This window comes from Schistocerca americana, chromosome 1 (assembly GCF_021461395.2).
Source record: "Schistocerca americana isolate TAMUIC-IGC-003095 chromosome 1, iqSchAmer2.1, whole genome shotgun sequence".
NCBI lineage: Eukaryota > Metazoa > Arthropoda > Insecta > Orthoptera > Acrididae > Schistocerca > Schistocerca americana.
In genome coordinates this window covers 1,266,440,315-1,266,462,128 of record NC_060119.1, presented here as the reverse complement: position 1 = coordinate 1,266,462,128, position 21,814 = coordinate 1,266,440,315, and the positions used below count along the sequence as shown (strand labels likewise).

At 36.0% G+C, this 21,814-nt stretch overlaps 1 protein-coding gene across 1 annotated transcript in view; it reads right to left on the bottom strand.

Annotated features, from left to right (window-relative positions):
- Positions 1–1,809: 1,809 nt before the first annotated feature.
- The window catches only part of LOC124583542 (hemolymph lipopolysaccharide-binding protein-like), a 34,819-nt gene continuing 14,814 nt past the window's right edge, over positions 1,810–21,814 (bottom strand). The window contains exons 2-3 of the mRNA XM_047131345.1: positions 15,629–16,027; positions 1,810–2,189 (exon numbers count right to left, since the gene is read on the bottom strand). Coding sequence (XP_046987301.1) covers positions 2,023–2,189; positions 15,629–16,027 — 566 coding nt within the window. The 3' untranslated portion in view covers positions 1,810–2,022. The remainder of the gene's footprint in view (positions 2,190–15,628; positions 16,028–21,814) is intronic.

Below are 21,814 nucleotides of genomic sequence, written 5' to 3'. Positions count from 1 at the left end.
ATAAAAGCTTACAATCTCATTTTTTTAATCTCTTCTCTGAATTCTTATATTTGAATACATCATTTCAATTGGGTCATAAGTCATCTGCCCTCAGAGAAAGATTGACTGTGCCTATAAGAGAAAGTTATAGCAATGTAGTATTAGTTTCTTTTTATACAACTTCTTAACTCCAAATATTACATCAAAAAATAATAATGGTACTCCCTGAAGCCAGCAGTACAATATGGGGGTGGTTTCGTTTTTGCTGATTCCGCTCCTGTAGTGGAGCTTGGTGGAAAGTGGCAGTGACTCTTTGCTCTTCTTTGTCTTCTGATCCTCCCCTGGTGAAGAGCTTCAGGACTAACCCTAGTAGGTCAGACTTGTGGTCTGTATTTTGTGGTGGACTAACAGCCTGTGGTAGTTTCCAGCTGTACCAGCAATGGAACTGCACATCATCTCGGACATATCGTGTGTCATGAGAATGAACTTATTTGTGCTGAGTCAGTCGTCTGACCTTTGACATTTCCAGCATGCACTGTTGTGTCTCTGAGTCAAATTAGTTTGGCCAGGCCAGTAAACACGATGCATCAGAACATCACAGCTGCAGCAGTGCACCACTCCTTGCGCTGTTTGCTGCAGGCTCTGGAATCAAGGTGAAAGCGTGAAATACTGCTGCACTGATGTAGGGATGTTAAATAATATTCTCAGCTCCCTGTTCTCTGGTGAACCATAGTTTCTGCTATATTTGGTTGTAGTTGATTCCGTTCGAATAGAGTTGGACCCCACAGTGGGTTCATGTAAACAAAATCATATTGCATTGTAAAAGGGATTAATTCAGGGTAGAATTTGTGTAGTTTCCACCCTAATAAATGCTTTACAAATAGAGCATCATCCCTTTTCCGATTAGTGTTTATCATTTTTTTGTGTAAGATTTATCAGCTTGTTGTAGTTATTAAAGGATAAATTAAACTTGTCATTATTTTTGTAAACTTATATACGCCACTGTTCTCATTAATACTCCCTCAACTACTCATTGCTTTTATTTTATTGTGGTGGTACACAGGTACACCAACAATTCAATGTTCAATCTTATTAAATCAGTTAATTTGATTATTAGTATGAATACTGAAAGTGACTGCAGGCATAGGCAACAAAAGTGCCATGAGTAAAATCACTAATTTCATATTAAAAAATTAAGGTTATTGAGAAGATACTACTTTTCTTCATCTAAGGATGATAACATTTAGCATCATTCAGACATATGTTTACGATTAAAGCAAGTGACGGCTTGCAGCATTTCTGCAGTGTCCCAGAGCGCTCAGAAGAAAATTTCACCTACACTGTCAATGGTAGACACCATCCTCAACAATGTCAGAGTATTCATAAATACAGTGGTCCCAATTAAACTGCACCAAATTCTTGGTAACAATATTTGTTAATTATCTTGATCTTTTCAAATCAATGGTACCTATTTAATTTTGTAACTGGTATACAAAAAGTTATTTATGTATGTTGATATTTTCTGAAATTTTGGGCCATAACCTGATTTAATAAAGTAATCCAAGTATTCGACTTTTAATTCATTTTTGTTTTCATACGATAGTAATACAAACTTTTAAAATTCGATTATTTAGGCTGTCCTATCATGTTTAAGTTACTTGTGTTGTATGTTAAAAGTGTACATTTTGTTTATATCCCTCTTTTTAAACCAGATTTTAAAAAATAACTTTGATAATCCGGCATATTCGATAGAATGCCATTGAGAGAATTCTGAGCATGCTCGGATTGTCAAGGTCCTATTGTACTTACTTTTCACTGATAAGGAGGACGCTCCATTATGACAATCAAATTTATTTTCCAATCACAATGCTGTCTCGAGTAGTATATGTACCCCACAATTGTTCCACATGTTACAAATAGTTCAAAGGCAGTTCCCAAATGCTGTGTGCAGTCATTCGGATCTGTGTTCCACAGACAGTGTAGCAGTAGTTTGCCTTATGGCAGACAAGACATGAGGCTCTAGAGGAAAACGTCGATTGGCCACTAGAACGGATTGAGTTCGCACACAAAGGGCTGTGTGGACTCGCACGGGATGTCCGCGAAGAAGCCTTCCCAATTGAGGGTGACGCAGTTCTCTGGTCCAAAGGGCGCACCGTTGTCCGGGTCGTCGGGCCTCCAGTTGCGAAACTCCATGTCCTCCATCCTCCGGCCTGTGTACACAGGCAAACAAGGTATTTTACGTTACGTATTTGTGATCTAGACCTACTTGTTGGAGGTTGCAGTCGTCAATTAAAAACGATTAACAGACTTACACAGGGTGTTCAAAAAAAGTGTCACGTACTTTGGTTCAAAATGGTTCAAATGGCTCTGAGCACTATGGGACTCAACTGCTGTGGTCATAAGTCCCCTAGAACTTAGAACTACTTAAACCTAACTAACCTAAGGACAGCACATAACACCCAGCCATCACGAGGTAGAGAAAATCCCTGACCCCGCCGGGAATCGAACCCGGGAACCCGAGCGTGGGAAGCGAGAACGCTACCGCACGACCACGAGATGCGGGCAAATACTTTGGTAGGTGGTATTACTCATCTAAACAAGAAAAACAAGTCCAATAAAAATGGCCGTGGAAACGCATACTTTCCGAGATGTAAAAGTAAATGCCGTGTGACTACAGCCTCCCATCGGGTAGACTGTTCGCTTGGTGCAAGTCTTTCGAGTTGACGCCACTTCGGGGACTTACGTGTCGATGGGGATGAAATGCTGATGATAAGGACAATACAAATGGTTCAAATGGCTCTGAGCACTATGTGACTTAACATCTGAGGTCATCAGTCCCTAGAACTTAGAACTACTTAAACCTAACTAACCTAAGGACATCAGACACATCCATCCCCGAGGCAGGATTCGAACCTGCGACCGTGGTGGTCGCGCGGTCCCAAGCTGAAGCGCCTAGAAACACTCGGCCACACTGGCCGGCTAAGGACAATACAACACGCAGTCCCAGAGCGGAGAAAATCTCTGACCCAGCTGGGAATCGAATCAGGTATGACATTCCGTTGCGCTGACCACCCAGCTACCAGGGGCGGACGTTTCCGAGATAAACACTTGTTTATAGGGATGGCTGCACGATGCTTGGTTGCGGATATTAACACAGTCGTTGCATTGGCGCTCCATCAAATGTCGGCAAGGTATTATGCGTCTTATGCACAGTACTCTACCTGCCATTAGATGGCTGCAGTGGTTCGAGTCGTGTTGTAAACTATGTTAGTATTCGTTGTGTTTGTGTGTCTCACTGTACAACACTGTGAACGCTGGGTACATATAATGGTGTTTTATCCTTCTAACAAGTCCGGATTCACTTATGTGTTTACTGTTATTGTGCTGTTTGTATGTACAAAAGGTGTAGTACATTTGCGTTTTCTCTCTTCCATCACTTGTTAGCGATGGAAGCCTACTACTCCACAAATGAAATGGCAGATATGATATTCTGCTATGATTCAGCAAATGGACATAGCCTGCGAGGCCGATTCCTCTACGCTGAAAAACATCCACAGCACAGAGTGCTCTCTAATAAGCTGTTTGGCAGACTTTTCCAGCGTCTGAGGGATACAGGTACCCTTACACCTCAGAAGACTGACATTGGAAGTCCACACACAGTCCGCATGTCTGACACAAAGGAGCATGGGCTACATTGGGTGGAAGAAATCCTTGGGACCAGTGTGTGAGGATTAACAGCAGCAGAAGGCGTGTCTCACACTCTTATCTGGGAACTACTTCATGAGCAATTGCTGTACCCGTGTCATCTACAGCAAGTTCAGGCTCTAAGGCCACAGGATCAACATAGCAGATGGCGATTCTCTCAATGGCTCTTGCAGAAGTGTGCCACAGATCCATTGCTCACTTAACAAGATTTTATTCACCGATGAGGCGAGGTTCACAAGGGACCGTGATGCGAATTTCCATAACCAGCATGTATGGGCAGATGTAAATTCTGAAGCAATTCAGGAAAAAGGGCATCAACACTGACTCCCAATCAACATATGGACAGGCATGCTTGGTGATGGATTAATTGTGCTACCGTAAAGGTTAAGTGGGGCGCATTAACTGGACTATCTTGCTGCAGCGAACACACACAATGGGCGTGAACATCTGACACGTAAGTTTCAGGACGGCTCGATGGGTCGAGCAGGGGGGTGGGGGGGCACACCTTGTTATGTGGAAACTTGAAGGAATTGGTCTTTGCCACACCAGTGAACGATGTGCATAAACTACTGGGTTGTGTCTTGAAAGTGTGCCAGCAGATACAGTGACAAGCGAGCATACTTCAGGGATTGCATCATTCGTTACGCCAGGGGGGAGAGAGGTGCACTGTCATGAATAGACATCACGTTGAACACCTCCTGTAAACAGGTGTTTATCGCAGAAAATATGCGTTTTCGGACCCTTGTTTATTGGACTTACTTTTCATGTTCTTATGTGTACTACCATCTCCCAAAGTACTCGACACTTTTTTTTAAAACATCCTGTATGCAGTGAACTCGAACTTGTTCAACAAAGTGAGGAAGATGAAAGAATAAGAGAAATGCAACCACTTCTGGTTACACCTACAGAAGATATTAAATTGAGAAATATGTTTGTTGTTCTATGATTATTGGATGAAGATTTCATATCACAAGCAGGTATATTCTGATTTTATTTCAGTGAATGAATGTAAAAGGTTTACATAATAATTGATATAATCTTTTAATTTTTTTGGTAGATAGTCATAATAAACTTGACGATCAACTATTTTTAAGGGCCATAAGAAATAAAGAAATTATTATTCATCTATTTTTAGAAGCAGAGCGGGTAATTTCTTCATAGATTCACCAAATGTGTATTCCAATGCTTAATTTCCTTAAAATCCTTGAAGATAGTCACAATTGCTAATATGATCCATGCTTTCCAAATATTGACATAATTTTCCAAATAAGACACTGAAATTGGGGATTGGAAATTTTGTTTTATTTATATATAAAAATCTTAAATTTTTCCTCTCTTTACCAAACTGTTGTTTGAATTATCAAAACATAACCATTTAACATACTCTTTATACCCTTTCCTCCTCAAAAATTTCTCAACAAAATATGTATCTTGATGTTTAATTTTCTGAAATTATTGTTGATAAACAATTCTTTTTACTTCTGCTTCATCTAACTCTCTTAATTTGTGCATGATTGGATTAGAAAGAATAATATTTTTATTCAATTTCAAAAACTTCTGTTGACTTGCTGGTAGTGTATAATTTTGCAAATATTCCATAAAGTTTGCTGATACTAAGTTTATCACCCATTTCATATTTGGGCTTAGCTTAGCATGTACTATATAAACAGTTTACAACAAGCCTTTCTCAATTCTCTTTGGTCGTATCCTTTGGCTTCATGTTTATTGTTGAATGATTTGTATTGCTGTATTCATCAACAAAGTATCAACCTTGAAGAGCAAATTTTTTCCACATTCTTTTCCTTTAGTGTTCTGTTAAATTTTTCTACAAGAGATACTTATAGAAATTGAGTAATGGTAAAAGGTGTGTTCCTTGATTTGTTCTTGAAATTCTTTATTGTAGAATTCCCTATCACTATTTGTTTGTAGATTTCTTAGGGTTGTCATAGTTAAAATCTTTTCAAAGGCCTCAACCACATTTTTACCTGTTTTATACTCAACTGGAATAGCCCATGCAGATTTCTAAAACACATCAGCAACAGTCAATAAATATTTAAACCCTTCATTTATTTTTGAGGTGGATTTCAACTTCCCACTACCATTTATATAAGATCTGCTTCCCATAGATCATCTATACCAAATGAGACGACACTTCTTCTTTTAAAATTTTTTATCATCAGCTTATGTTATTTATTGGTGAAATCTTCACAAATATTAGGCTGCACACCATCACCAACAAATCTTTTTCAACAAACTTATTATTTCTAGTCTTTCATACTCTGCAAAGACTTTCAATTCTCTGTCTTCTATGTTTAGTTATTAGTCCTTGAGGGTGATTTGTTTCAGTAAATGTTCTACACTTTGAACACCAGAACTGATCCATTTATATGAATTAAAATTTTAATAAACCAATTTTTTTTACATCTACTGGCACAGTTTTAACTATATCCTTTAATCTTATAGTTAGAAAATCTCATTTATGCACTGATATATGCAGATTTTTATCATTCTTTATTACATGTAGCTTATCAGGTACACTTACTGTGATATCAAAATCATTCAGTGTCAAGTCGTAATTTATATTCTTCTCAAGAACAAGAACTCTTCCGAGCTTAAAATCCTACTCAAAATTATGTTTGATTTTCGTTTCCAGTCATAAACGTTAATTCAGTTATTTGATTATCATATAATTTACTTTGTAATCTCTCTACCTGATTAATGCATGGAATCAATTTTTATGTGATAATCTGTGAATATTTTCTCTATTTCCTTTTTTGTGTAGTAATTTTTAAGAGTTGTGTAGCACAGCAGTATATTCATTTTTATTAACAACATAATTTAGTTCATTTTATACATATTGCTTGCTAACTGCATCATAACTACCTACTACATTTTTTTAAATCTACTAGTCTTCTACTTTTAAAATCAACGTATACTTTTGTTACTTTAAGGATGTTGTGTAATTCTTTAAGAAACTGTTTGATTAAATTTTCGATTTTTGATCCTAATTCATTTATGATATTTTCTAATCCTCCAGATTTTTTTGCATGTTAATCATGCATTCTATAGGCTGCTGCTTATTTCCAAAAAGCTCACTGATTGTGGTCAGAATATTACTAAACTAACAATAACTTTAGCATGAATATACACAAATGACCACAGATGACTTCATCACAATTTTGAATTCGGTGTCCATTGTAGTACAACTCACTTGAACCAAAATATTCAACCAGTTCTTCAGGAGTATTTGCCCCAAATCTATCAAATAAAAATTTTACATTTTTGCTTTACAGTAACATATTGAACGTGTACCAACATTATCAGTTGTATCTACATTCACCACTCCAGATATGTATTCTCTAGGATGATCAGGTAGTTCATCAATCATGTATACACCATGAAAGTTTTAATTGTTAATTGCTTTGCAAGTTTCTCTATGTCAAAATACTTCACACATTTTGATTATTTTTTTAATTTTTTAACCCTTTTCCTTTCTTGTCTATTGCCAGTTTGTCTTTTTTTGTTCTGCCAAGTATGCATCATTCTCCTGTTTGTCATGAAATGATTTTGTATTAGCTGCTGTTCTACTTGCTAATGAACCAGTTGCTCCTAATTCTGACAGTTAAATCGGTAGAAGGAAACCATCTTCCTGTTTTGTTAATCTTGATCCTTCTTTCTCCTTCATTAGATATTCAATTTTTTATAGCAGTTATGCCTAGTATCTTGAGCAAATTTCCAACCATTTCTCTACTTACTCCATTACTCTTTTGAACATCAGCAAAAAAATTACCGGTACTGTGCAGTTACTGAGTTTAATGTTAAGTGATTTTGCTTTAGTTTTGCCACTAGGTAGCAATCTAGAATCAGATTGTATAAATCCCAACCATTTTCATCAATACTATTCCTCTAACTGCTGTTACCACAACTTTTTCATCAAATGCAGCATTAGAAGGATAATTCTTTGATTTGCTTCTAAATGAATTTGTGTATCTGCAGCATCCCTAGAGTATACATCATTATGATCTCTTTAGGTAATATCATGTTGTTTACAATCTTCTTGTAATGATTTATGCCTTTCAAAACCTTGTGCTAATCTTCCATCTTGTTTAGTAAATGGTCCACAGTATGTGTAGTCTGTTAGATGCAACTCTGGGATTGGCAAATTATTTAAAGCCCAATTTTGCTAACCCTTTTCCATGTAGTTCACTTTTCCATAGTGTGTGTAGTAAGCTGCTGAAAAATCTAATCAGATATGGATTCATTTTGGATTGCTGATAATGATATCACTGAACTATGCCTACTCATTCATTATGACAATTTTTATTTCCAACCTCTCTTCACCATGATTTCTGATAATCTATTGATTAATCCACATACATCATTCAACTGGTTGTTTTGTATACCTTTTTATTAAACCTTCGCCTGTTTTCGTATCTGAATAATCTGAAGGATTTGAAATTGGCTGTAATTGTCTACATTTTGGGAAATAGACATCAAAAATTGATTTGTTCAAACTTTTGTGTTTGTTACCTTTACTTCATTTTATATTATTTGCATTGTTATCAGAATACAAAACTGCCAACATATGCTGCATACCTTTAAAATAAATCAACAACATCCAATTTTTTATTCATATCATATTCAGTTACCTGCTTTTTAGTTATAAGATTCATCAGTCCACCTGTACCTCCATTTTATTTTTCTCCATGGAACTCAACTGACAAACAACCAACAAATTTAAAGTGGCCAACATGTTTCAATTTAAAAATTTTATTTTCATTGTTGTTGATATATTGCCATATTCTTTCACTTACACTGTTTTGATCCATAGTGCTTTATCATCCAATATGATAGTCAACCTTTTAGCTTATCCTCTTCTTCACATTTCTTCAGTACATCCTATATATCTAACTGACTTACTGTGTAATCAAACTTCAGACTTTCGTAAGATTTAATTTAGGGTAAATCTAAGAATTATTCTGGATGAGGAGTGGCATTATAGTGTGTGTAAGGAATCATTTGTTTTCCAACTTCTCTGTTTTCTTTGACAGCGTTCAGCTCATTGTCATCTAAACTTTTAGTTCTTTGCTTTACTTGTTTGACTGCACCAGTAACAGGCTTATCTTCTATTTTATATTTTTCATAATCTGTTCTTGGTTGTTCTTTCCTAAGCTTCACTCCTTCTTTCAACTCTTCAACTCCTTTTCTGTTTCTTTGCCTTTTTAATAACTTGTGGGTCATTCTTTGCCAACATCTATAAACACAAAATTTAAATAACACAAAGCTTTTCACGTGTTGTTGTGTTGGATCGAAAATGTTGCTATGCTGTGTGTTAGATATTTAAGAATGATTATATTTTAAAACTGTACTGACTGTCTTTAGATTTCCTTGTCATGTCTATTGTAAAAAGTCCAAATTCATACTTATTCCAATATTTACTGCACATTTCATTTAAATGATCAAACTTTAAATCTACACCAACAAACCTGTGGTAAATATTATTTGAATTTGTGATATCCTGCCTAAAGATCTTCAAAAAAATTATGTTATCTCTCTCCCTCTGGTTGCTTTGATATCTTTTACTATGTCTGAGACAAATAGAATCAGTCTTATTCAATTGTGTCTGTGTCTAGAAAAATATTCACTAACTGCATCCCGATTTCCAAGAACGAAATCATTGAATACTTCTAGTGAATTATCTTGACATTTATCCAGTGGTATAATTTCGTCGTTGTTTCCAATAAAAGTAGTAATCTTCTCTTCATGTTTGTCTTCTACTTTTTTTAACTTTTTTATAAACCCTAGATATTTCGATTGATCCAAACTTTTAGGGTAAAGATCAAGGCTGATCTCATCCCAATTCAACCATCCTGGAGCTAAAATAAAGTTACTGGTTATTAATGTTGCTTTTCCACATTCAGTTGGTCTTATTATTGCACATCAAATGGAATTAGGTAAATGTTTGCCATGCTTTTTTTTTAATTGTTTCTCTGGAATTGTGATTTTTGGATCACAATCTGTTTTGCAGCATCTAAAACAGACTCAACTGATTTTCATTTAATCCATAATTCTTCATTGCTAGTACATGAGTAGATTAATTAAGCTTTGTGGTAAGTTATCAATTCACAAAAGTAGACCGACTGTCCTATTGGGAGATAGTTGTAACAGTGTCACATTAGTTTGATTTTGCACAACTTTTTTAACTCCAAATATTACATTAAAAATTGTAAATTTTAGTGTGATGGGCAAATAATGGGAATTACTATTGGTCAATAACATGTGAAAATTTATTCACATGACAAAGCTTAATACACACATTAAAGAAGGTGAAGGTGTAAAAAGTGTTACTATAGAGAGTGATGTTATTTGTATGTAGATATAGAAGATAGCACTGCAAGGGTTCTAGGACTTCATAATTAAAGTTTTTCTCCTAATGAGAAAACTATTGCTAATTAAGTTCTTAATATAATTCCATTCAAATTTATGAATATTAATTTTAATTTGGCTGATGGAATGTATATTAACCATAGTAAGCACTTTCATCAATATTGTAACTTTATTGCTTCATTCAAGCCTAATGTTGAGTTTGTTGCACTAATAACTTATGAACCGTATCATCCTTCATTTATTCCATTTCATTATAAAATTTAGAAGATAACAATAACTGTTAACTTGACTTCAGTGGTGTTAGTGTAAAAACTTGAATTAAGATTAACATTGTGTTGGTTGGGTTTCTTCACAATCATGATCAGCTGCACATTAGTTTTAGAACTAGTCACAATGATGGAAATGATTATCCAACATATGATGGAAAATCCAGCAAGAAGTTAATCACAAACTATGTAGCAAAACTATTTCACTTCATGACCATAAAGAAAGTGTATTATGTTTCATCTAGAAGAGAACACCCTTTGCTCATACCTTTTGTTGCATTTTACTTCATCTCATTCTAATGAAATATGCATGGAAGGTCATATATTTCACAATGATAAAATAATAAATAAGAAAAACATGATGCCTTGGCCACTTAATGTACTTGGCTGAATTTTTAATTATTATAAAGAAGTGGTGTGAGAAGGTGTTCATATCATAATTTTTACATGGAGTTCAAGTGCTGGAGATGCTATTCTTAGATGGGCTGATTTCAATGAAGCTGTTGTCGAGATAAAAGATACTCTTCCAAAAGAAGATACAATTGTTGTAGGAAACGTGGAAAACCGTGTGACTATCATTAAATACAGACTGAGTTATGAGCTTGAACAACAAATAATTGTCTTGAAAAATCCTGATATTCCTGTAGCGTTCAATTGACAGGCAACTTATGAAGTTGTTTGCTTATCTGGTAGGAAGCATTTCGAGCTACATATCACAAATTACTACAGCTAAAATGGAATTTAATATGCCTTACTCTGTGTTGCGTTTCAGCCTAGTCATAAAAATTGACCAACTGATTGATTCATCACAGCAGGATCACGTTATGCTACGAAACCTGCATTTGAAAAGTTGAAAAAATGAAATATTTCCTCAAAATATGTGTAATTTACATGTTGTTGTTGTTGTTGTTGTGATCTTCAGTCCTGAGACTGGTTTGATACAGCTCTCCATGCTGCTCTATCCTGTGCAAGCTTCTTCATCTCCCAGTACCTACTGCAACCTACATCCTTCTGAATCTGCTTGGTCTCCCTCTACGACTTTTACCCTCCACACTGCCCTCCAATACTAAATTGGTGATCCCTTGATGCCTCAGAACATGTCTTACCAATCGATCCCTTCTTCTGGTCAAGTTGTGCCACAAACTTCTCTTCTCCCCAATCCTATTCAACACTTCCTCATTAGTTATGTGATCTACCCATCTAATCTTCAGCATTCTTCTGTAGCTCCACATTTCGAAAGCTTCTATTCTCTTCTTGTCCAAACTAGTTATCGTCCATGTTTCACTTCCATACATGGCTACACTCCATACAAATACTTTCAGAAATGACTTCCTGACACTTAAATCTATACTCGATGTTGACAAATTTCTCTTCTTCAGAAATGCTTTCCTTGCCATTGCCAGTCTACATTTTATATCCTCTCTACTTTCACCATCATCAGTTATTTTGCTCCCCAAATAACAAAACTCCTTTCCTACTTTAAGTGTCTCATTTCCGAATCTAATTCCCTCAGCATCACCCGACTTAATCCGACTACATTCCATTATCCTCGTTTTGCTTTTGTTGATGTTCATCTTATATCCTCCTTTCAAGACACTGTCCATTCCATTCAACTGCTCTTCCAAGTCCTTTGCTGTCTCTGACAGAATTACAATGTCATCGGCGAACCTCAAAGTTTTTATTTCTTCTCGATGGATTTTAATACCTACTCCGAATTTTTCTTTTGTTTCCTTTACTGCTTGCTCAATATACAGATTGAATAACATCAGGGAGGGGCTACAACCCTGTCTTACTCCCTTCCGAACCACTGCTTCCCTTTCATGTTCCTCGACTCTTATAACTGCGACTGATGACCTCAGAAGTTAAGTCGCATAGTGCTCAGAGCCATTTGAGTCTCTTATAACTGCCATCTCCTTTCTGTACAAATTGTAAATAGCCTTTCGCTCCCTGTATTTTACCCCTGCCACGTTTAGAATTTGAAACAGAGTATTCCAGTCAACATTGTCAAAAGCTTCCTCTAAGTCTACAAATGCTAGAAACGTAGGTTTGCCTTTCCTTATTCTTTCTTCTAAGATAAGTCGTAAGGTCAGTATTGTCTCACGCATTCCAGTATTTCTACGGAATCCAAACTGATCTTCCCTGAGGTCGGCTTCTACTAGTTTTTCCATTTGTCTGTAAAGAATTCGTGTTAGTGTTTTGCAGCTGTGGCTTATTAAACTGATTGTTCGGTAATTTTCACATCTGTCAACACCTGCTTTATTTGGGATTGGAATTATTATATTCTTCTTGAAGTCTGAGGGTATTTCGCCTGTTTCATACATCTTGCTCACCAGATGGTAGAGTTTTGACAGGACAGGCTCTGCCAAGGCCGTCAGTAGTTCCAATGGAATGTTGTCTACTCCGGGGGCCTTGTTTCGACTCAGGTCTTTCAGTGCTCTGTCAAACTCTTCATGCAGTATCATATCTCCCATTTCATCTTCATCTACATCGCCCTTGTATAGACCCTCTATATACTCCTTCCAACTTTCTGCTACCCTTCTTTGGTTAGAACTGGGTTTCCATCTGAGCTCTTGATATTCATACAAGTGGTTCTCTTTTCTCCAAAAGTCTCTTTAATTTTCCTGTAGGCAGTATCTATCTTACCCCTAGTGAGTTAAGCCTTTACATCCTTACATTTGTCCTCTAGCCATCCCTGCTTAGCCATTTTGCACTTCCTGTTGATCTCATTTTTGAGACGTTTGTATTCGTTTTTGCCTGCTTCATTTACTGAATTTTTACATGTACCACGTAATTATCTCTAAGCATGTAATGCTGTTTGTGATTTTAAAAGACTTGAAGAGCAATGTTGATACGAATCCACACAATTTAATAATATATTATCATATCTATGTATATGATTAATGTGATGTGTAGAAAGAATATTGTTGCTACACAGAAAACCTCTACGAAACTTTGTGCCACTTTCAATGATAAAATTCCGATAGCAACACTTGCACATGTAACAATGTATTATAAAGAGAATCTCACATATTATGCACAACAGGGAATTGTAAATGATAATTTTTAAACTGAAAAGTTTAGTATCTAACTTACAAGATGATGCCTGATTTTACTCATTATTTTTCTGGATACCTTATTTTGAGTAGGTTATGTTAACGTTTTGAATTTTTAAAATCGGTTAATATTTGGGTGAGAAATTAACAGAAAAGAATTTCCCCCTTAAGCAGCACACCTTACTTCCATGTATTGTGGGTAGTGGTTTTTCATGGGCACTTTTCTTGTCTGAAAATTTAATCAGAATTATATTATCCATAAAAATAAAAAGGTTCCAGATAAATAAATTTGAAGAACCTAACACAAGAAAACTGTCAAGAAGATGCCAATGAAGTTGTGCCATCTTTGAATTCTAGTGTGAACTATTAAATTTTAATACATACAATGGTGCAATCTGTGAACAGTAGTGTGAACGTACTGGATTTAGTTTCACTTAGAAAAATCTGTCAATTGAGGCAAGCTCCATTTAAATCAATTTGGAAACATACTTCATTTTACATGCATATTATTCTTTTTTAATGATAATTTGCGTGTTGATACTAACATTCATGTGTTGTTTAAGGTTCATCTCTTCTAAAAAATCACCATGATGGGAATACGATCATTTCAGAATGTAGTTTTTACTGCTGTATTGCAGCATATAAGCACATTGGTAAAGCTTGGTCCTGCTGGTGAACCCACAACCCACAATGGATGTAAGGAGTGCCAAAAACTCGGCTTCAAATCATCACCATTGTTCATCACGTCGCTGCCGTCCAAGCTTTGCCCCTTCAATTAAAGAAGGCCAGCGACAAATGAAAAAGGGCAGGTACCATTACGATGTTGATCATCATGGCACTGCAGTAGAACAGGTCTTTGACCTGGAACTTCGAAAATACCTCATAAGGATAAGAGATGAGAAATAGAAGTGAGAGAAGCTGAAAATCCCTCTGCAATTTCCTTCATGTGGGATGAAGGTTTTGCACTTTTTGAGAATGAAGTTTGTTATTAATTTTTATTTCTATATAAATAAAGTCTACTGAAGAAGCTCAACAGCACAAGCAGTTTTAATTAATTCAAAAAATAAGTGAGTTGAAATTAAACATTCTATATAGCATTACTGAATGTGAATATTTGAACACTAGATATGGAGAGAAAATTTGAATGGAACTCATTAATTAATTTGAATTTATTTTGTCAGACAGGTACTCGAAATTGATCAGTGGTTGGGATTTTTAATGTTTCGAGGATGGAAGTATTTAGCTGAGATACAAAGGAGTGAAAAAGTTTGTGAAAATAATGGTAATGAGTTCTGCAATCTGTAATTCACTACCAGCTGCTGGAGCAGTCACTGGACTGTGTCCTACTTCAACAGCACCTAATGAACTAGAGCTTATGGAATTCATCTCAAAAAGTACAGAACCTTCTTCCCACATGAAGGAAATTGCAGAGTGACTTTCAGCTTCTCTCTCTACTATATCTCGTCTCTTATCCTTCTCAGGTTTCTTCGAAGTTCCAACTCAGAGTCCTGGTCCACTGTGGTGCTGTGACGATTAGCGTGCCTGCTTCAGCAGTTACTGCCTTTGGGCTGTGCCTATATGAATTCCATGAGTTAGATTTATTTTTTAATGTTTATAATCTCTAAATGGACAACACCAAACAATATGGTCAGAGCACTGAGAAAAAAAATAGCGAAGAATTTCATAACGTTAAATATAAAAATGATGGGCTTTCAGTATATTTACCAAATTTAAAAATATTACAATAAGATAAAAGTTACATGTGGATGTGTTAGAAGTGTGGTTAACTGTGCACTCAAACAACATGAATAATCATTAATTCATAACAGCATCATGTCTGCTAAAATTTTTAGAAAATAGGGAAATTTTAGAGAAATGTTAGGGAAATTATGGTCATCTACATGGTTTTTGTGGGAAATGCTGTGGGGGAAAAATGTTAAAAATGATGAAAATAGTGGTAAAAATGGTGAAAAATACTCAATGAATGAAGGAAAGATAATATTTTTTGGGTCATTTACATGGTGTTTGAGGGTGACTGGGCATCCAAACTATCTGTTGTATCTAATTCTTATATAAGGCATTTTGTATTGTTCCACATGTTTTATCAAACATGTCACTTTCAAAATTGCAATGCACTCTAAAATACTCAAAAGAAGCTCTCGATACTGTAAAATGAGTAGAAATACTTCTATCTTGTGCTAAATAGGATAGAGATTTCAAGAGCACTTTTGGACGTACCTTCGCTTGTAACGAAGTTCCCTTCCTCAGCTTCGTCAGAGAAGTCGACATAAAAGTCTGCGTGGAATCCAACTTCTCTGATAACAAAAAGCACAGAAAAAGCCTTGAACCAATCCTCTGGGGCCGTCAGCTTCCCTCCATCATCCTCACATGTCTTCTTTGCAAGGTGAAATGGTTTCTCCTCTTTGTATAACTTGTAGAAGGTCCGAGGTAAATCATAATATGTGTAACCTTTCGGTACATTTTTACGAAGGGTGCGTTCACAAATAAATGTGTAATATGTAAAGCAGCTAATATCGTTCACGTGGCCCTTCTTAGCATGTATATGTAGACAGTTTTCACCACCTTTCCAGTTGTCCGGTCTGTTTTTCGCCCACGGTAGTTTTGGCGCAGGGTTACCTTGAACAGTATGGTTACATGTTGCTGTGGTTAAATGCAAAGAAGAATGAGTCTGAAACTACACATAACATTTCAGGTAATATATAGTGATTTGGAATCTCGTATGGAGACATAGGTAACATCAAACAACAACTATATAGGACAAGAGAAATAACTGAGTCGCTGAAGTATGAAAAATAGCACATATGGAGTTTACCAATACACAATACTTTCGTCATTAAATTCATTTTATCAAGAGACGCAAATATGGTACAAGAGCTGTAAACATTTAATAAAGAACCGAGTTTCACATGTTACTTTTAATAATAATGATAGAAAAAGTAAACAAACCCTACCACACACAGAAACAATTCTATGAGACACTGGTGGCTGACATATAAACACTATGCATAGTTCCTAAACATTTTGTTCTATAGTTTAGAATATTGTCTAACACATTGTTGATGAAGATAGAAATCACATGATCACTCTTCTCATTTCTGTTTTGCCTTGAGCGAAAGTCTTCCAGTTTAGTCTTAATATGAATACATTCTTTGGATATTTGAGTACCCTTAGCTGTCTCCAGTGTTGGCTGCAATCAAAATTATTGACATTTCCCTATCTAAATTTTTGAATGATTGAGTGTACCATTTATTATTAATAGCAGTAATATACACATGATTTCCTTTCAAAAGGCACAGCTACTTCCCTTATCCAAACCTGCACAAGGCTGGCCTGTAGTCCATCTCTGATTCTGAATAAGTTATCATAAACATTAGTTCTGGTACCACAACTGAATCTTAAGGGTAAGTCATTAAACTAGGCAGCAGGACGTATTCACTTTAAATATTCAGTGTCATTCTAAAGCAGTTATAGTTAGATATCACACCTTCATGTGGTTGTAGCAGTATGTTGAGTAGAACAAAAGTTTTACATTTACCATTAATTTGGAAGGAAAAAAAGGAGACAATGGTTTTAGTACAATGGTGAGACAGATATACGTATCCATTTCATGTTAAAAATAGAGATGGAGCAGTTTCTGAATCAGTGAGTTATTTAATTAACAAGTCCACTGAATGGCTTAGAAATTACAGTTAACAAACAGCATTTTCTTCAGCCATGTTACGTACTTCAAATGGAAACACGAAGGTCAAGTACCAAACAAAATGTTTGCAATTATATTTATTTATAATTTGAAGTAATCGTCACTGTGAAGTAATTCATTACTGAGATAGCGAGAAATGATTACAAGGAAAAGAAGTAAAATCACAAAAAAATCAGTTGGCAGCATGCTCCGATCTCCAGTTTCAAAAATAAAATGGAACGTCCTTTCACAGTGGAAGAAAGGAAGACAGATTTGTGCTTAAAGACCATACTTTAACCTACATACTTTTACATCATAGTTTCTGTACATGAAACAGGGCAGTACCATTGTTGCCAAAACACATAGAAAGCCCTACTCAATAAAGCCCTCACCCAGCCATAAATTTACGCATTCGTCCTAAGTAAATCGTTCCTTCAACCTCATAACACCAGTCACATATCTTCTCATAACCTTCAAAGAACTGACAACTCCCATTCATCGACCAGAAGGGGACTGATGACCATAGATGTTAAGTCCCATAGTGCTCAGAGCCATTCATCGACCAGAGCAGAGCTCAAACTGATGACTGAAGAACCTCTCCACTTGGCCATAATCCTAGTGTAATCAAAACCGCCAAACACCTTAACTTGCAATGTGTTACCCCTTAGTTGGTAACATCTGTCTCTTAGGAGGATATAAAAGCTCTCAATGTATTGTTGACAGGCGCGCATTGTTACTTGGATCTGATATTTCAGCTACCTTCATTCGTAACTAGAACTTTCTACTGTGTAGCCATCATTGTTTCATCTCCATGATAGTATTGTTTTACTCGTGCACAAACGTCAGTCACATCATCTCACAGACTGATGTTACTGTAGAGGTAAGATACTTACTCTGTCTGACAGATGGATATTACTCTAAGTGAGGACGTTTTTGTGTCATACTCTCTTTCTTTCAAATATCTCATTACCTGTAGACGACTACTAGTGAAGAGATACCTTGTGTGGCCCAAGGAAGCAAAAGAATGGAGCAGATGGCTTCAGATCAGTTTGAGAAAAGTAACGATGGTTATCATTCAGACGACTCTTATGATCCTGAGGAAGATCACGTATCAGATTCAAATCGTGACAGTGATTCAGAAATAGAGGTCAATGATATTATTTGCACGTCTGTGAATGAAAAAGGTGATGTTGACTCTCTTCAGAATGGGGAAAATGATAACACCGAAACGACGCAATTTATCATGGCAAGCTGAATTGTTCCAGTTGGAGTTCCAGTGCACCCAATTGCGGTACTAAAACACGAAATAAAAATGTAATAAAAATTAGATTGTCATTGTGGTTAGACCCTGCCAGTCAGTTAGGTAACGATCCAGATGTACAAGAAATATGGCGTTCAGTTTTTAACACTGAGATATTGGACGAGATAGTAGTACATACCAACTCAAAAGTACAAGTGATAAGGAATAAATTGCAAAATCCTTAGATTTCCAGTTATAAAGATACAGACAAAACTGAAATTGGGGCACTGACTGGTCTGATACTTCCATGTTCTATTTTCAAGTGTGGATGTGAAAACTTGGCATCACTTTTCGCAAATGACTGTACTGGACGTCCTATTTGTCATGCAACCATGCCTCTAAAACGACATGACGCTTTACTGGGCTCTCAGATTTGATGATGCATCTACTCACAAACAAAGGAAAAGAGATGATCCTGCAGCCACTGTGTCCAATATTTCCAACATATTTATTTTAATTGTCAGAAGGTATATTTGATTGAGGCTCTTGCATGTGTTGATGAGAGTCTAATCCTATTTGGAGGCAGATGCCGATTCAGAATATTTATAGCCAAGAAGCTTGCTAAATATGGCATAAAATTCATTTGCCTCGCAGATGCACATTCTTCATATCTGAATAATGCTTACGTTTATGTGGGGAAAGGCCAACACAGTCTGTGATTCGTCTTTCCAAAAGCTTGTATGGGACAAAGATGAAGACCACAGCAGACAATTGGTTTTCCTCCATTAAATTGTGTAAGAAGCTGCTGAAAAACTGGTTGACATATGTTGGAATTCTAAAATGCAACGAAATAGACGTTCCAAAAGAGTTTCTTCCCAACGCAAAGAAAGAAATGAGCTCCAGTATTTATGGTTTTACTAAGGATCTTACACTATTGCCTTTTGTTCCAAAATTTTCTAAGGCAGTTTTAGCTCTTTCTTTCATGCACCACACTGCGTATACTGACGAAAGTAGCAACAATTATCAGTTTCTGTAATGCCACAAAATCTGGCATAGATGCTCTACACATGAAGTGCAGCAACTACTCAGCTAACCAGAGAACAGGATGGCCACTGGCAGTATTTTACTTTCTAATATTTGTGAGCTGTGCAAATGCCAATGTTATGTATCTTCATAAAAGGTACGATGTCAAGATCTGAGTTCGTGAAGAGCATAGGAATGGACTTAATCAGATGTCATATGCAGAGAAGGCTCCAGATTCCAAACTTACTGGATGACCTCAGGAAAATTATTCCAGGTATTTTTGGTGAAAAGCAAAGAAATGGGATCCAAAAAGCACAAAAATAAGCTACACGCTAGGAAACAGAGAAAACTATCGTCATTGTTTCTACACATTGAGCAGAAAGATGGCATACATGTGTGTGAAATGTGATAAACCCAATCGCTTCCAGTGCTCCATGAAAATATGTAAAATGTTTATAGAAAGTTTGTAATTTTTTTCCATTTCTTTGCATGTATATCAAGATATTTGAGAAAACACTTGTTAAGTTTAGAAACTATTTAATTTGACACAGTAATACTAAATCTCGTGAATTTTTCAAGGGAACAATATACTTCATATACTATTTCATGGAAAAACTTGTATTTAATGCTATAATTTTTTCGTATTGTATTGCAAAATGTGACTGAAAGACAACAGAAATATTGATATTAATTTTTCATCAAGCTTTTAAATTGTTGTTTATTTACGATATTCACTACAGTGGAAATTCTTTGAAATATTTGATCATCTTAGTTGTCCAGACGGATGTTACTGTAAACGCCAATTTTTCAGATGTTACTAACTAAGGGTTCAGAATGAAAACACACATGACACTGGTGTAATATTCTACAATATTTATTATTTTACTTTTCAAGCCTGTTTTCGGCTGTTACACCATTATCAGATCCGGCCTTGGTGGCCGAGTGGTTCTAGGCGCTACAGTCTGGAACCGCGCGACCGCTACAGTCGCAGGTTCTAATCCTGCCTCGGGCATGGCTGAGCGTGATGTCCTTAGGTTAGTTAGGTTTGCATAGTTCTAAGTTCTAGCAGACTGATGACCTCAGAAGTTAAGTCCCCATTTTAACCATTTGTACTATTGGCAGATAGAAATATAAGTCGAGAAATTTTTGTTGGTTTGAAAATTTTAAACTAGTGGATCTATAAAGTGTCTCAGCTGGTTTTCAAAAATTACAATTGTCAATGTGTGATACAGGACTAAAACTAGAGTAATTATTTCAGTAAAATGCAACGTAAAACTATTAACATCAGCAAAATGTATGACACACTAAATAATGAACTATACAAATAGAACAACAGTTCTGAGAAGAAAAATAAATTGTACAATATAGTAAATTTTGTTGACACATTGTAATGGCATGGCTGAATGAGATAATCTTACATTTCATAGATCCAACGTAACAGACAACTAAAATGATATAAGTGAGATTGAACAGTTGGGTGAAAAACTGTGATTACACAAAGCAAAATTTTTAGCAGGACAAGTGAAACTATAATAGCTGAAACTTACGAAAAATTGTATATTTGAGTAGGAGGAGTAATCTACAAAGTGGTCTGGATGACACAGTTGGTAGTATCTGGAGTTTCAAGTGGAGAGTAAGGGAGCTGTCTCTGATCATTCAGTACTAATCTTGCGCAAATGGACATATGTTTATTAACTTTCATTATTTCGTGATAGTGCATCTTCCTCCCTTTATGAATGTGATGTAAGACTTCATGTTGCACAATGTAACTATAGCCTTCTTTAAGGAAGTGACCTGTCAAAGAAGAGAATGTAAAGGTAATGAACGTCAATATATTCCTCAGCAGAAACGATAATACAAAGCATGAACTTCACCTACGAATGGGAGGCAAAGAGAAATTATGTAGACATATACAGCTAGCAGTAGATGCCAATCTGCAAATACCAGCTCTAACATACATACAATGTGAAGACCTTTCACCAAATATGACAGTGAAATCGCAAGAAAAATTAATAGCAAAAACAGACTTATCCAACTCAACAGTGATGACAGATAAATGAGGAGCCAAGAGACAGAATTGTACTACACCTTCACATCTGAAAGAAAACAGCTAAACAAAACTACCAAAGACTAAACCAGGATGTGATACCAGCAGCAGCATCCAGCACAAAAATAGTAACTCAAGCAAGATGAAGATGTTCGAAATACAACAACAAGAAATGTGCAATGGAAACCAGAAGCAGTAACTACAGGAGACCCACTAAGGACAACAGCAGATCCAGTCTCAAAAATATCACCAAGGACATCTTTGAGTGTTAATGTAAGGCCAAGGTGGAATACATCTAAAGAGGAGGAGCAAAAAAGTTAGCATCTCCAAATGAGCTTGAGATCCACTACATCCCAGTGAACCTCCTCAGGCAATTACAGTTAGCAAGATAGTCTCTTATAAACGTTACACATA